Source organism: Podarcis cretensis (genome assembly GCF_951804945.1).
Source record: "Podarcis cretensis genome assembly, chromosome: 14".
Taxonomy (NCBI): Eukaryota; Metazoa; Chordata; class Lepidosauria; order Squamata; family Lacertidae; genus Podarcis; species Podarcis cretensis.
The window spans coordinates 45,722,299-45,737,504 of NC_137183.1; the positions used below are offsets into that span (position 1 = coordinate 45,722,299).

At 43.4% G+C, this 15,206-nt stretch overlaps 1 protein-coding gene across 3 annotated transcripts in view; it reads right to left on the bottom strand.

Moving 5' to 3' along the window:
- The window catches only part of LOC307203205 (ubiquitin carboxyl-terminal hydrolase 22-A), a 110,668-nt gene continuing 95,462 nt past the window's right edge, over nt 1-15,206 (bottom strand). For all 3 annotated transcript variants that reach the window (XM_079953853.1, XM_079953852.1, XM_079953854.1), the window contains 5 exons: nt 11,327-11,453; nt 7,459-7,550; nt 4,693-4,755; nt 2,536-2,685; nt 1-635 (listed from right to left, as the gene is read on the bottom strand). In XM_079953853.1, the coding sequence (XP_079809979.1) occupies nt 593-635; nt 2,536-2,685; nt 4,693-4,755; nt 7,459-7,550; nt 11,327-11,453 (475 nt within the window). In that variant the 3' untranslated portion in view covers nt 1-592. The remainder of the gene's footprint in view (nt 636-2,535; nt 2,686-4,692; nt 4,756-7,458; nt 7,551-11,326; nt 11,454-15,206) is intronic.

Genomic DNA, 15,206 nt, shown 5'->3' on the forward strand with positions numbered 1-15,206 from the left:
TAATTTCATACTGTATTTATTTAATAACTAAAATTCACAAATAAAAAGGTACTTGCAAAGTCCATATCATTGCGTCGTCCCAATTCTCCTCCATTTTACTGCTTTCAGACCCATAGGCATAAAAAAAATGGGCTTGGACTTTTTTTTTTTAATTATAACTGTTGTATGATTGGTCAGTTGGAGCTGAAGCACCAATGGAGAAGATGCTTTATGGAGATGAGAGTACACCCCCCGGCCTTCCCACACACATTTTGGAGGAACGGAGGGAGATGTGCCAGCGCCTGGATTCCTCTGCTCCTATTTTCCCCACCCAGAGCAATCTTTGCGTTATTATATTTCTTCTTTCAAAGTCACTGACTGTAGCCTCTTTTACATTCCCCCCCTCTTCTGTCCCTGCAGGACTGCGTACACGATGGACATTGTTCGTTTCTTACTCCTCTAGGCCACGAGCCAGCGGCAAGCAGGTCCTGTCGCAGCTCAGTGCTAGATGTCGAATGGGTGTCTTTTCATTTCAGGTAGGTTTGTGTGTCTTTTCAGAAGGCTGCCATTCATTTCACTTCCTTTCATTTCTCTCTTGAGCTGCTGAAGAAGGCTACTCGTACTCCAGGAACTGTTTGTGATAGAACAGCAAATATCTGCAGGAAGATGACAAAAAGAGGAAGGACAAGGCACCATTTTAATGCTGTCTGCAGCTGACTGACTGACATTCCCATACAGCTAGCGCTCTCTCTCTCTCTCTCTCTCTCTCTCTGCCATGTTAAAAGCAGGACTACTTCTCACAAGGCAGGAATTATTCCAGGGAGGCAGCAACGCTAGCTCTCTTTCGTGGTCATACTGTGAATCTCTAAATAATTTAAAGCCAATGACTCATCATGGTATGTGCCCATTCTATTCTGGATCTGCACTAGACTGCTTAATGCAGAGACTGGTCTAGTTTGGTACCCAGAAAGGAGGCCTACAGGACGAGGTCAGAGCTACACAAATGATGATGCTAAGCCAGTAGGGGGCACCCAGATGATTAATATTGTGGCCATCAGGCTTCTGGTCTCTACAGTTAAGTTTCACTCTGGATAAATAACCAGCATTTCTCAAACCTCTAAAAGCCGTGGTACAACATTTCTGAATTAAAAACCAGCTCAAGGATTCACTTTGAGAGATACCGAGAGAGTAAAAAATGCCTGCCTTCGGAGGAGACCGTTCCAAAGATTTCAAATGAGTTCTTTTTTTAAAACTTGCAAGCTCACACATCTACCCTTTAAGCAAGCAGTGGGGAGAAAATGTCAGGTGTAATTAAGAAAACAAGAACAGGATGATGGGATCAATCTTATCATAGCCAAGAGCGTGGAATGCCAGAAGCGGAGGCAACTCCAGATCTCAAACTGTCATGCTTCTCCACACCCCCAATCCACCCCCCAAAATAGAATGCAGCTCTATAGTGATAAAGAACATCACAATATATTGCAGCCTTAACAACACCTAGCTATGGATAGCGGCAAGAATCATATGCCAAACCAGTTATAGGCCCTGGATGTGACATGAAGAGTGGCAACCACTGGGTGTCATGTACAGAGGGCTTTGTATGTCACAGGTCTGCAAAGTGCAGCTTTCAGCTTTAATTTTTTTAAAAGCCAAACACACACAAAAATACAATTTCTATTGACATCAGCTGCAAAGACAAGCTTGCAAACACATGTGATCAATGTGCATCAGAATCTTATAAACAAAAGGGGGCAGTGTATGACTTTTGGCAGCTGGGGGCGTGGCTTCTGCATTCTTGACAAATTGCAGAGTTTATATATAGGGACCTTTATTAGGTTCCCCGAGCACAACCTTTTAAGTTATGGAAACGATGCCTTATGAGGAACGGCTAAGGGAGCTGGGCATGTTTAGCCTGGAGAAGAGGAGGTTAAGGGGTGATATGATAGTCATGTTCAAATATATAAAAGGATGTCACATAGAGGAGGGAGAAAGGTTGTTTTCTGCTGCTCCAGAGAAGCGGACACGGAGCAATGGTTCCAAACTACAAGAAAGAAGATTCCACCTAAACATTAGGAAGAACTTCCTGACAGTGAGAGCTGTTCGACAGTGGAATTTGCTGCCAAGGAGTGTGGTAGAGTCTCCTTCTTTGGAGGTCTTTAAGCAGAGGCTTGACAACCATATGTCAGGAGTGCTCTGATGGTGTTTCCTGCTTGGCAGGGGGTTGGACTCGATGGCCCTTGTGGTCTCTTCCAACTCTATGATTCTATGATTCTAAGTTCTGTCGAGTATGCAGTTTGGATTCTGCTGGACAAAACAAGCTCAACCCAAGACAACATATGTAAGGGAAAGGCACTAGAATCCCCACTGCCTGTCCCCTGTGAGTGTATCCAAAAGGTCAGCCTGAAATCAGACTGCACATGTTCCTCTCCATTTCTCCTCATCTGGAGTCTGCTGCACTTTACACTTCAGGAACGTACCGAAAAGGAAATGATCGAAACTGGCATTTTATGGCTTAAACAGGAGGCTGCCCTCCTCTGTGTTTTGCTCAAGACGTACCCTTCGCTGTCTAGTACATCCTTAATGCTAGCCTTGGTGATGATGGCGTCGTCACATTTGAACCACTGGTCCTTGTGTTGCCGGATGAAGCTGGTATAGTGCCCGCTCTCCAGGGTTCCTTGGTGATTAACTACTGCAAACAAGGAATACCTGGTGGCAAAACAAGTTGGGAGAAAGCAATTAGGTCAAGAGGAAATGCAGCTATTTCAATCAATGTTACTTGAGTCTTTATAAAATACTTGCAAAAGCGGGGCATATCCACAAGGGTGCGTCCTGTGCTCTGCACCCAGAACTTTGGGAAATGCCAACAGTGTTTAAAACTATAAGAACAACTATTAATAAGGGATATGATATGGAGTGTAACTCTCAAAAGTCTCCTTGTAAGTAGTACACATTAGAAGACTTCAGCACTGACTTGTTAATCCATGCAAAATTAGGTCAGCACTGCACTCACTCTCCTACACTGGCCAACCGAATGACTCTGGGAAACGCATAAAACAGGACATGGTGGCACAAGGTTTCCATTCTGTAAGGGGTCTGGGTCTTCAACCAGGGGCTGAAGTAAATGGACTCAAGCATCTCACCCTCTGCAGTTACCAGAAATGGGAGCTACTGCAGAGATTCTCTGATGACGCAAGAAGCTTTACTTGGGCCTAGAATTCCACAATAATATACCAAATTATCTCTAGAGAGAAGGTCAAGTTGTTGTCAGACTAACCTATGTGCTTGTCTGGTTTCATATCCCAGACTGCCTACCTGGCTGAAAATCAGCATTTTGCTCACCGGGCTGCACTAGACCCACCAACATTGATGCCTGTATTGCTCCCAACATATAGCAGTTAAGAGGAATATTGCCCTTAAAGAATGAGGTGCTATTTCTTACTATGGCTTCTAACGAACATTAATAAACTGAGGCGGCACACATTTTAAGTTAATTATTTTTCACAGCCCCCCCCCCCACGCTATGAGAGGCAACCTGTGAGGTGAATTCTAAGCAACAATTATAAGCAATAAAGATAATGCTTATTTGTAATAAGGTTCTCCAAAGAGCACAATCTCACATCCTGTATCAAAAGCATTCACCTCTTTGCATTGTTGATAATGGGCTTAAAATGAGTTGGTTCCAAGTGGGATTAACATTGGCTACAATCCACAGCTAGGAAAGCACAGAGGCCAAGATTCATTTTACACAAAGAAGTATAACGATGCACCCAGCTTAGCCTGTCACTTGCAGATACCAGTCTCTCCTGCTGCTATCTACCCATTTACACCGCTTTCCTTTCACCTTTTAAATCTTTTAAATGCTGTAGTTGCATTGCTGTGGTGACTAACAGTGCAAACCCTTGCTTTAAAAGAGTAGGTCAGTCATTGGGCCAGCGCATGGGTAGGCAAACTAAGGCCCAAGAGCCAGATCAGGCCCAACTGCCTTCTGGATCTGACCCGCGGACGGTCCAGGAACTGTCGTGTGGATTGCCAGCGCACACGTTCTTTCCCTCTCCCTCACACGATGGTGGCGCCTCCTCCCTCCCTCCTCCTGGCTTCTCCCCGCCCTGCCTAGAGGAGGAAGGGGGCTGGGCTTTGTTGGTGCCAGCAGAAGTAGTGCTCAAGCGGCCACCATTTTAAGCAGCCCCTCTCCGGAGCCCTTTTGCGTACCGCTCATTGTCCCTCTGCCGCCACCAGCCCCTGCCACTCACAAGACACAGGTAAGCAGACACCGGGGCTTGTGGTGCTCTTGCATCATTTTTTATTCCCCCCCCCCAAATATAGTCCGGCCCTCCACAAGGTCTGAGGGACAGTGGACCGGCCCCCTGCTGAAAAAGTTTGCTGACCCCTGGGCTAGTGGGTATGCAATGGTGGTAGAGGCAGATACAGTACAGATGCTAAAATTGGATAGCTGATAGAAGGATTTGGAGCCGACTGTGGGATTTGGTAGCTGGCAATGACAGAGGAGGCAAACGGAAGAGGAACAGAAGCAAACTGAAGCTTAAGACCTAGCTCTTGGATTTTTATTATCAGGGCTGGTATATAACGTTACATGCTCAACACACCCACGCCTTTCTACACCTCGGCAGGACACAGAACAGATTTCTATTCCACTTCAACCAATTTAGTCCATCTCACCCAAGAGGGAGAGCCACAGAATTCAATACTACTTACTTATTATCATTGTTTAGACTATCTGCCGGCTGCTGGTACTGCCCATTCATTCTGCTCTCTTTACTACAGCAAAAAACAAAAACACACACAAATATTCAGAATCATTTAAAAAGACAAAGGGTTGTAAATAGTTCCTTGGTTTCTCTCAACAGAGTAGATTCCAAACGTTGATTTGTATTTATAAGGCGTAGATCATATAAGAGGGTTAAAAAAATCTTCGTTCATACTTATGAAGATGCTTCTCAAAAGGAGGAGGCAGGGGGCTTAATATAAACAGCCATCTGGAACTGGCATCACCTACCCATGTATCAACAGAACTTGGTGTTTGCAGCACTAATAAAAAAACACCTATTGTGACTGGTGGGCTGTGTGGGAGGGTTTGTGTACTGCAAGGACCTGTATACCTCTCTCCACTCTTCTCTCTCTCTCTCTCTCTCTCTCTGTGTGTGTGTGTGTGTGTGTGTGTGTGTGTGTGTGTGTGTGTTACACCTTTCTGTATGATCTCTGCCATTGAGGGTTGCACAACTTAGGGTCGAAGGTGGAAGGCATTGTGCTACATATGGGCAATACTTTACTCCCCACCCCATCCCCCGGAATGAATGAGAAATCATTTCCCTATACAGGCAGCCACCCCCTGTTTATGCGGGGGTTCCGTTCCGAGGTACTGCACACGTTGGTGAAATCACATATAATTGAAACCCACTGAAAAAGCCTGCAAACACTCAGCTACGCCTCCACCCAGCCCCTGTTCTGCCCTTTTAGTGACGTTTCACAGACATATTTATGACGTTTCTGGGTCACTTCCAGGTTCACTGCAATGTGCGTATACTGTGTGTATTGAACGTGCATAAACATGGGGGCTGCCTATACAGAGGAAACAAAGGAGCACTACCAGGGTGGGAATCAAGTCTACTCCTGGCCCACAGTGATCTCAGCCAATCAGAATAAAGCCGCCTCTTAATCGGCAGGGCAGAGGGAGAAATCATAATGTGCCCATATGCTTCCAACGCTTGCTCTGCTCACCAAAGCTTTTGCCTTACAAAACTGAGATGGATAGTGAAGGCTAAGACCCTAGAACAGCCTTTGCCTACCTGGAGACCTCTAGATTATAGTTCCCATCCGCCCCAGCCAGTATGTTGACTTATAAACCACTTGCTGATGGAGAAGATGGGACACACTAAAAAGGCTAACACTACTTCAAAAAAGAAATAAAGAAAAAAAAATCAAAAGTTTTATAGGTAGGGGATAGAAATGTCCCCTTCTTATCTTTGAGGGAGGGGAAAGGACTGCTCCATATCCAGAACGTGGACTGGAGTCACATGGAAGCGTCCTGAAGTTAAATTCTAAAAAGCACACAGTGGGTTTCCCCCAGGGCATTTGGGAAGATCTGTAGATTTTGGATTACAATTCCCATCAGGACAAGCCAGCATGGCCAATGGTCATGTATGATGGGAGCTGAAGTCAAGCTGCATCTAGCAGTCCACACACTTGCCACCCTTATATATATATATATAGGCCTCAATAGGTTCCCAGGGTGCTCTGTTATTATCATAGAATCACAGAGTTGGACGTTGTTTGTACTGTCTGGAAACGACAGGTGCTGTAAGGGTGGAAAATATAGTTTTGACCAATTTACACTCATTTATATTTCTTCTTTTATGATAGGTAAAAGCAGTGGAACAGGATGGCCAATGGATGGCTCTATCCACTCCAAACATGCCTCTCATATTATCCAATCACAATGATGTCCTATATTTGATGCTTTGCTAAAGAAAGGAGCCCTGGGAAGCCTTTTGTGTTGAGATCATCCATGACAGATTTCATGACAATCTAAGACTAAGGATACTTCTGTGTAAATCCCAAAACTGAAAGGAAGAGAAAATTAATCCAATTCTTCACTGAAAAGAAAACCTTAATTGCATTAGCTCTCTTTACACTGCTGAACCGCACTTGCTCTTGTTCATTAGCATATTTTATGTTTTCGACTATGGCAATTGGATTACTCTGTTTCACCAGTGAAAATGATTAACAAAGCTCCCTGTGTAAGGGGTGGAGAAACCAATAATTTCAAACTTATGATAGATATGTTAGCTAACATCTGAAATGTTATTTTAGTAAAATAGGAATAGGAACCCAAAGATTGATGTGAACTTAAGTATCAAAACACAGACTAGTTTTAAAATGCAAGGTTTCTACCCAGTTCTGCAGGAAATGGCTCTGAAATTGTCAGTAGTAAACAACAAGTGTCAGCTGCCACTAAAAAGAGTTTAACTTTCACTTCCTATGGGCAAGTATATTTTGACGTGTCTAACAACTTATTAGCCTGAGCTTGTATGGAAGGAGTAATTTGTGAACATGCCTCTCCCTAAAGTATTCCAGCAAACAGAAGCATCAAGGAAGAGAGAATATATCTTGGTTAATTAGGACTAAAGCTAAATCAGGTATTCCACAAGTGGAAGTTTAGGTACTGATATTTTATTTAAATGACCTGAATGACATCTATGCCTTAAGGAAGGGGGAGGGGAGCTGAATCAGACTCCTTTCAGTTCAGGAGTACTTTCACTTAATCAAGTTTTGAAATAAGTTTAAATTTCACCACCATAAAAACCCCAGCAACCAAATCATGCTGCAGCTAGTTTCCAACCGGAAAGCGACATTTACTCATTTCTTTCTGCATGTTGTTCCACAGAAGGGGTTCCAAAACTCTTTTTAAGCCGTCTCCCCACACAAGAATGCTTTCTCACAAGAACAGGCCCTGGAACATACCTGGAGGCCATGAAAGGCGTCATGTCCAGCTCCAGCGGAAAGGAGACATATGTAGTGATCTTTCGTCTCAGTTTGGCTGAGTGTTCAAACCGCTAGAATAAAGAAATGACTTATGTAAGCACATCTCACTGGATAGTATCATTTCTTTCTACCTAAGTCAAACCAGTGGACAGTAGGAGTAAACTACTGAAAAGGTGAGATCAAATGAAGAAGCCGCACAATGTTTCTGTAGTGTCTCTTTCCAGCAGGAATTGTGATGGACCATAACAAAACGCAATGTACAATTCAAGTCTGTGCAACAAAGCGTACAGACTTGCAATACACAACCTTTAGCATGCAGGAAAGCTGATACACCTTTAAGATCTCAATCATTAGGTCAATAATGACAATAATTTGAATTTATTGCTTATCAAGTGCAAGGGCCAGCAATCCAAGTTTCACCCATTCAACAAGCTAGTAAGAAGTCATTTACTGTAAGCAAGCATCTGTTTCATCTCAGATAGACAGGTCAAGGAGATGAGAGCCAGTGGCAACGCTGCATGCTCTGGCACCGGGGGCAGAAAGCAGGTGGGGGCATGGCTGGTGCGCATCCTGGGGGGGGGTCATGACAGGCGTCCCAGGAGGCGTGACACGTCGCCCGCAGGGGCGTGGCGGGCATCCTGGGGGTGTGGTGCCCGGCATGGGGGGGGGGTACGCGCCGTGTGTCCGAGAGGGGTGGCCGCGATGGTACCCCCCTCCCCGATGGTGCCGGGGGTGATGTGCTCCCCCCGCCCCTCCGCCAGCACTGGCTTCATAATACGAGTCTTGGGAATAGAACAGACGGTCAGTCTGCCATTCACACGTTTGTGTAGATGCCTTTCCCGTTATGAATATGAATGAGCAGGTTGGATTACTGCAATGATCTTTGCTTTTGAAAATTCTACAGAAACATCAGCTGGTCTGGAGTGAGGCAGCAGGAGTCTTCTTGAGTATCAGCCCTTGGGAACAAGCAACGCTCAAATGACCTGCAGCTGCATTGGCTTCCAATTTGTTTCTGGGTACAATTCAAAATCCAAATTTTAAAGCCTTAAACTGGACACAGGATACTTAAAAGGATCAGCTACTCCCTTATGACTCTGCTCACCCTAAGATCTGCAGGGGAAGGCATGTTAGGCCGGAACACACGGGAGGGTCTTCTGTGTGATTGTGCCCAAATTATGGAATTCTCTTCCCTGAAAAGTTCTGCTGTCTGCTCAAGGTTATTTTATTCTGAAAGGCATTCAACCTATTGGGTTGAGTAGTTTTAATAAGCTGATCTGGTTCTTTAGGTTTTCATCAATTGCTCCCATCTCTGGTTTTGAAAGTTTAATTGCTATCGGGAAGTTTTTAATTCTTGATATTTTACTATGTTTTTACATATGCTGTAAGCTGCTCAGAGTGTAGATGGACGGGATATAATAAATAAAATAAAATAAAATAATAGTGTTCCTGTGGATACTGCAATGGGAAGGATGGATGGATGGATGGATAGATAGATAGATAGATAGATAGATAGATAGATAGATAGATAGATAGATAGATAAATGGTACCATTTGATTTTTGACAGGGGTTGAATTTTAATACACAATAGCCCAGGTGCTACCCAGTGTGTCTGTATTGGCTTATAATTAAAGGCTTACTTCAGTATCAGTAAGGGGAAAAATGCAGCCAAAAAAGGGAAAGAAAAACAAAGAATACTCAAAACAAAGAATGGAAGTGCCACATCTTGACAAGAAATAAACAGAAAAGGAAGGTGGAAAGGAAGAGACAAGGAGAGATTAATTTCTGAGACAATGGGAAGTGTGATAAGCGCCACACTTTCATCATCATTTAAGCAGAATGCCACAGAAGAATGAGAGCAGGGAGCAAAAAGATGAATGAACTGTTCTTTAAGAAGGTGGCACCTCTCTCCATTTCTCGGAACTCCTGTCCTATTTACACTCTTTGTTAATTATTCTCAGCTTACAGCACCATAACAATTCCCTAGCAACAGATCAGGCTGTTTAAAAAAGAAGAATCACATGGACTAGATATCCTTTTGCATTTCTCCTCATCTTTTTTCACAGCATTATTAACACTGTCAGAACATATGCCCCTCATAATGACTTTGTTATCATTAGTTAAGCTACAAATAACTTACAGTTTCATAATTAAACAGCTGGTGGAATTTAGCAAAATTACTTTCACCAGTGTCTGAATGCTGTTTTGATGCATGAAATATTAAATCTTAATTTTGGAAAGGATGGCACAATAGCTTGTGGCAAGAGATCCTCCTCTGCTATTCAGCACAGATCTACGAATACTGTTTCAGTTTGAAACCATACTTCTCTGTACTTTAGGTTAAGTGGGAACCAGGTGTCTGCACAACTATGAATACACCTGAAAGTGCAAAAAATACAAATACAAAGGCAGGTTCCCTACTGTGGAATCTGCTAACTATCACAAGCATTTCCTCTTAATCCTATGACAAAAGCAGGACATTCTGATTACAGTAACAGGAAATGCTGGCAAGTGCTGGGCGCTACTTGAGGCCCATCAAGGGTCTGTTAAGAATGTTTTAAAAGCATATACCTTGCAAGGTGTACATTAAATGCTTAATAGACCAACATCCTTGTGAACACCCAATTGTTCCTGCTTGTCATTTCCATAAATCACACAATGAAAGGCAGAGAGCATAGTTCCAGTAGCAAAAACCTCTGCCCAGTAGGGTCCTTTGGATCTGAGACTGGACCAGAAGTGGTAATAATAATAATAATAATAATAATAATAATAATAATAATAATAATTTATTATTTATACCCCGCCCATCTGGCTGGGCCTCCCCAGCCATTCTCGGCGGCTTCCATAGAAACCAAAAATACAGTAAAATATCACACGTTAAAAACTTCCCTGAACAGGGCTGCCTTAAGATGTCTTCTGAATGTCAGGTAGTTATTTATCGCTTTGACATCTGCTGGGAGGGCGTTCCACAGGGCGGGCGCCACTACCAAGAAGACCCTCTGCCTGGTTCCCTGTAGCTTTGCTTCTCGCAATGAGGAAACCGCCAGAAGGCCCTCGGCGCTGGACCTCAGCGTCTGGGCAGAACGATGGGGGTGGAGACGCTCCTTCAGGTATACTGGACCGAGGCCGTTTAGGGCTTTAAAGGTCAGCACCAACACTTTGAATTGTGCTCGGAAACATACTGGGAGCCAATGTAGGTTACTCCAATCCAGGGATTTTACAGCCAGCTGCTGGAAACTTTTGATTACAGCAGTCAAAAGATGCAGCTCTTTTGACCCAGCAACAACCGAAGGCCAGATTCCAAGTATTTATTTTAGGTCTGTGGATGGCCTAGCCAATGCAGAGGCATCCTGCTGCCCGACAGCAAAGGCAACAATGCTGCACATCCAATTTTCCACCTGTTCTTTTAGAGGGCTCTGAGACTTGAGCATGCAGAGTCTTGGATGGACTAGACTTTTATATCAGATCAGTGGTTCTCAAAACTTTTTTTTAGAATAAAGATTTGCTTGCTTCACACAGAATGTTGTATTAGAGATACATTGGAAAACACAACGAGGATTCTCCTCAGCTGCGCCTGCTCTCATTTTTAAAATATATCTATCCATACTCTGCAAAAAAAAAAATTAAAAAATTGATACTATATACTATGCTACACCGAAATGCTTAAATGTTTGATTGTCCTTGAATCTTCCCACACTTGCCATCCTCTCCTGCCACATCCACTGAGAACTACTGTCTTAGATCTTGAGGTTCTTAGATGTAGACTCAGATGTCTTTAGCACCCCCAAAAAATCTATCAAGCCTATAAGGGCAGGATTCTCTACCTGAAATCATGATTTGGTAACTTACTTTGAGATGAAAACAGGCCACAATGGGTAATTTCTTCATAGTGAGTTGTTTGGTAGATTCCTGGTAGCTATGGCAACCACTACATTTGATTTTGGCACTGCTTCCTAGATGTTCTGGCCTTGTAAACCTAAACAAATATTTTAAGAAAAGAGTGAACGACCAGCACCAGTAAATCATTTCTATTGCACCTTGAGTTTCCACTTACATCTCCAGCACACTCGTCGGCATGTTTATTCAGAAGTAGTTCCTATCAGATTAACTGGCTTACTCACAAGTAAGCACGCATAGGACTGTCAATATGGATGCTTACAGCAAATGGGCCACCGTGATCAAAGAAAGGCTAGCACTTGGTCATCCATAAAAGGAATAGGTAGCACTTTCAGCTCTTGGTTTCTCAGCAATTTTCCAAAAAGCCCTCAAATCCTGCTCCCCAATACGTAACTGGCTCTTGGCATATGACCTGCTACTAAGATTAGTGTTTTAGAAAATATTGGGGAAAATTATTGATATCAAAGACCTTTGTACAACCTTATGAAAAACTTAAGTTTCTTTATGGAGACATTTACCCACACTGCTAACACTCATGAAACCACAATTTTAAAACCACATGGATTCAATTTTGGTTCAGCCTCCAATTTGGATGTTTGTCACCATGTGGATACCATGAGGAAGGGGAGACCAGCCGTTGGTCATCTGCAAAAACTGACTATGATGCTTCTTGCATGGCTAAGTCAACTCTCTTCTCCTTGCCCATTACTGCAATAACTGTAATGCACAGCTAATGATGGGCAAGCTTGCATGATTTTACATGGCAAAACTACGGGATTCTATCCCAAGTCCCAGCCCTGCAAAAGAGACAAGTGTTTGAGAAGGGGTGCTCTGCAAGAAGAGATAATGCATATAAGCATGGAAAATTGTTTCAAAATTTCATCTCGAGCTTCTTTTTCATGGTCTAATCTACAAACCCAAGACAACATGCTTGCAATTTTTTCCACTTACTCACACTGCAATAAACAGAGAACCAAACCAATCTGCTTACAAATACAGTTGCTCAAGGAGTCTGTAGTTACTAAAACACAATCTTGACAATTCCTACATGGGTGTTGATTACATCTGGGGGTTTTTCTTTTAGACTTTCCACTCAATGACCTTCTTCTTAAAACAGCCTTTGCCTTCTCACATCTATAAAGTCTCCACTACTTAATTTCCTTCATCTGGTTTCTGTGATGTTTAAAACACCCTGTGACATACATGATAAAATTACATTCACAAAGCCTTCTTCCTTATCCAGAAAGAAGCCATATGTATCTCATATGTACGCAAACTCTAAAGAGATGCAACCATTACCTTTCTTTTAACCTAAGTATATTTTAAAATATGCTTAGTATTACCAAACTTTATCTACCTTGTCTGGAATTTACTTCTGCTGAAATTTTAATTCCCAACTTCATAACCAGGCTACTTTGGTTGTTACTTTTCCTGACTCATTCTTTAAAGATGCACATATAATTAATTAATAAATAAATAAATAAATAATAATAATAATAATAATAATAATAATAATAATAATAATAATTTATTCCCCAGCCACTCTGGGCGGCTTCCAAGAGAATATTAAAATACAATAGTCTATTAAACATTAAAAGCTTCCCTAAACAGGGCTGCCTTCAGGTGTCTTCTAAAAGTCTGGTAGTTGTTTTTCTCTTTGACATCTGACGGGAGGGCATTCCACAGGGTGGGTGCCACTACCGAGAAGGCCCTTTGCCAGGTTCCCTGTAACTTGGCTTCTCGCACAAGCCTTTATAATGTCCAAACAGTAAGACACCACTCAGATGCAGTCTCAATGAAACAGTGGGGAGGGGGGATTATTCTTTTGTTTTTGTTTTTATTATATATTTTGTGTTTTTTATCTTGTATTTTTATGTTGTGAACCACCCTGAGATCTATGGATGAAAGGCAGTATACAAATTTAATAAAAAGCCTGCATCTGCAATGTATCATTTCAGACTAGAGAGGGGGCCTCTCACAATGAATGTTCCTCCTTTCCTTTATATGTCAAGATGACCAGGCTAGAGCCCCTTTCTATATGGAGGGTTTTTTAAAAAACTCTTCTGATTTTGCAACTGTGAAGCCTGAAGCACCTTCTCCAAACTGATCACTTGTATTTCTGTTCTGAAGTAACTGTCCCAAATAATGAAATGTGTTTGCCCAATCCACCGTGGAACTTGAGAATGAGGTTAACCCATGAACCTGCAGAAAACGACTTGATGGATATACAGTGGTGCCTCGCAAGACGAAATTAATCCGTTCCGTGAGGCTCTTCGTATAGCGGTTTTTACGTCTTGCGAAGCAAGCCCATTGACAGTTTAGCGGATTAGCGGTTTAGTGGCTTTTAGCGGATCAGCTGATAAGCGGCTTATCAGCGGATCAGCTGATAAGCGGCTTAGGGCTTAGGAAAAAGGGGGGGGGGAGGGAAAAAACCCCGCAGGAACTCGCAAGACATTTTCGTCTTGCGAAGCAAGCCCATAGGGAAATTCGTTTTGCGAAGCGCCTCCAAAACAGAAAACCCTTTCGTCTAGCGGGTTTTCCGTCTTGCGAGGCATTCGTCTTGCGGGGCACCACTGTAGTAAAATTACTATTTTTAGGCAACGTGCTAGTGCAGTTTTGAGGTAACACATGATTTAGTGCTATGTGAAGGAGTATCAAAAAGCCTGAGGAAAGCATTGGACTTGCATGCTCCTCTCATTTCTCCTCTTCCTGCACAGCTGAGAGGACAACTTCTGATGAGCTTTCAAAGATGTTGGCTTAGTGTTCCGTGTGATTCAAGCCTCCTGGTTAATAACAAACAAGTCAGTATGATCACTTATAGTATGAACCTCTGTCTGTTTTAACCCATGATTCCTGGTTCATGGGTAACAATGAGATCTCTGAAATGGAAAGTGATCTCAGTAGTTGTCCTTCTGGCTGCGCAGCAGGAGGTGGCAGCAAGGTTTCCAAATGGTACTTCCCTCGGACTTACTAAGGCATGTCTACATAGAGCTATGCTGTGGTTTAATGTTATGCATGAACCAGTCTTATGGAACTTGCTTTGTCCAAAAGTTACCAGGTGTACTCAGCTGAACATTAAGAAACACATTACTTTGAAGGTAGGCAGGTATAGAATGCCAAGGTTTTTAGATTTACCCAGCTAGAACTTGGTATCCCTTGCATTCTCTAGCCCAGAGGTTTTCAACCTTTTTGAGTCCATGGTTCTCTTGACTAACTGCCTTCTTTCTGCAGCACCCCTTGGGGCTCAGGAGCCCAGTTATGTCACCCCTTTCCTGCAGAGCTGGCAGCCTCTCACCCTTTTTTGAACACCCTCCCTTGTGGAGTGTTCCCTCAGCCTCCTCTCCTCTCCTGGGAGTACTCTGGGCAGCCACTGCTGCCATCCCTGGTCTCTGAGCTGCCCCCTCCCAATAGAGAGGTGCCTCCTCATGCTGCCCCACAGGGGCCTGGGCAGAGGATGCCCCCAGCCTTAGTGGCCCAACAGAGACTGGCCAAAGGTGAATGTGAGGCCAGGACTTCACCTTGGGAGGCAGCAGCAGGGCTGCTGCAACAAACAGCTGTGCAAGCCTTTGAGAGGCAGAGATGTGAGTGGGCATTAGAGGAGAGAGGGAAGGAAAGAGGGACAGAGGCCAGTGTTGCCCACAGCACCCCTGACCATCATGCAAGTCACCCCAGGATGCCACGGGCCACTGGTTAGAAACCACTGCTCCAGCCAATACTGAAGTGGCTTCATGCGAAGCCTAATGATGGTGTGGCCAGCATCACAATGCTGTTATAGAAGTATTTGGTGTGGGTGGATTTGGAATATTGTGTACAGCATTGGTCGCCCATTCTC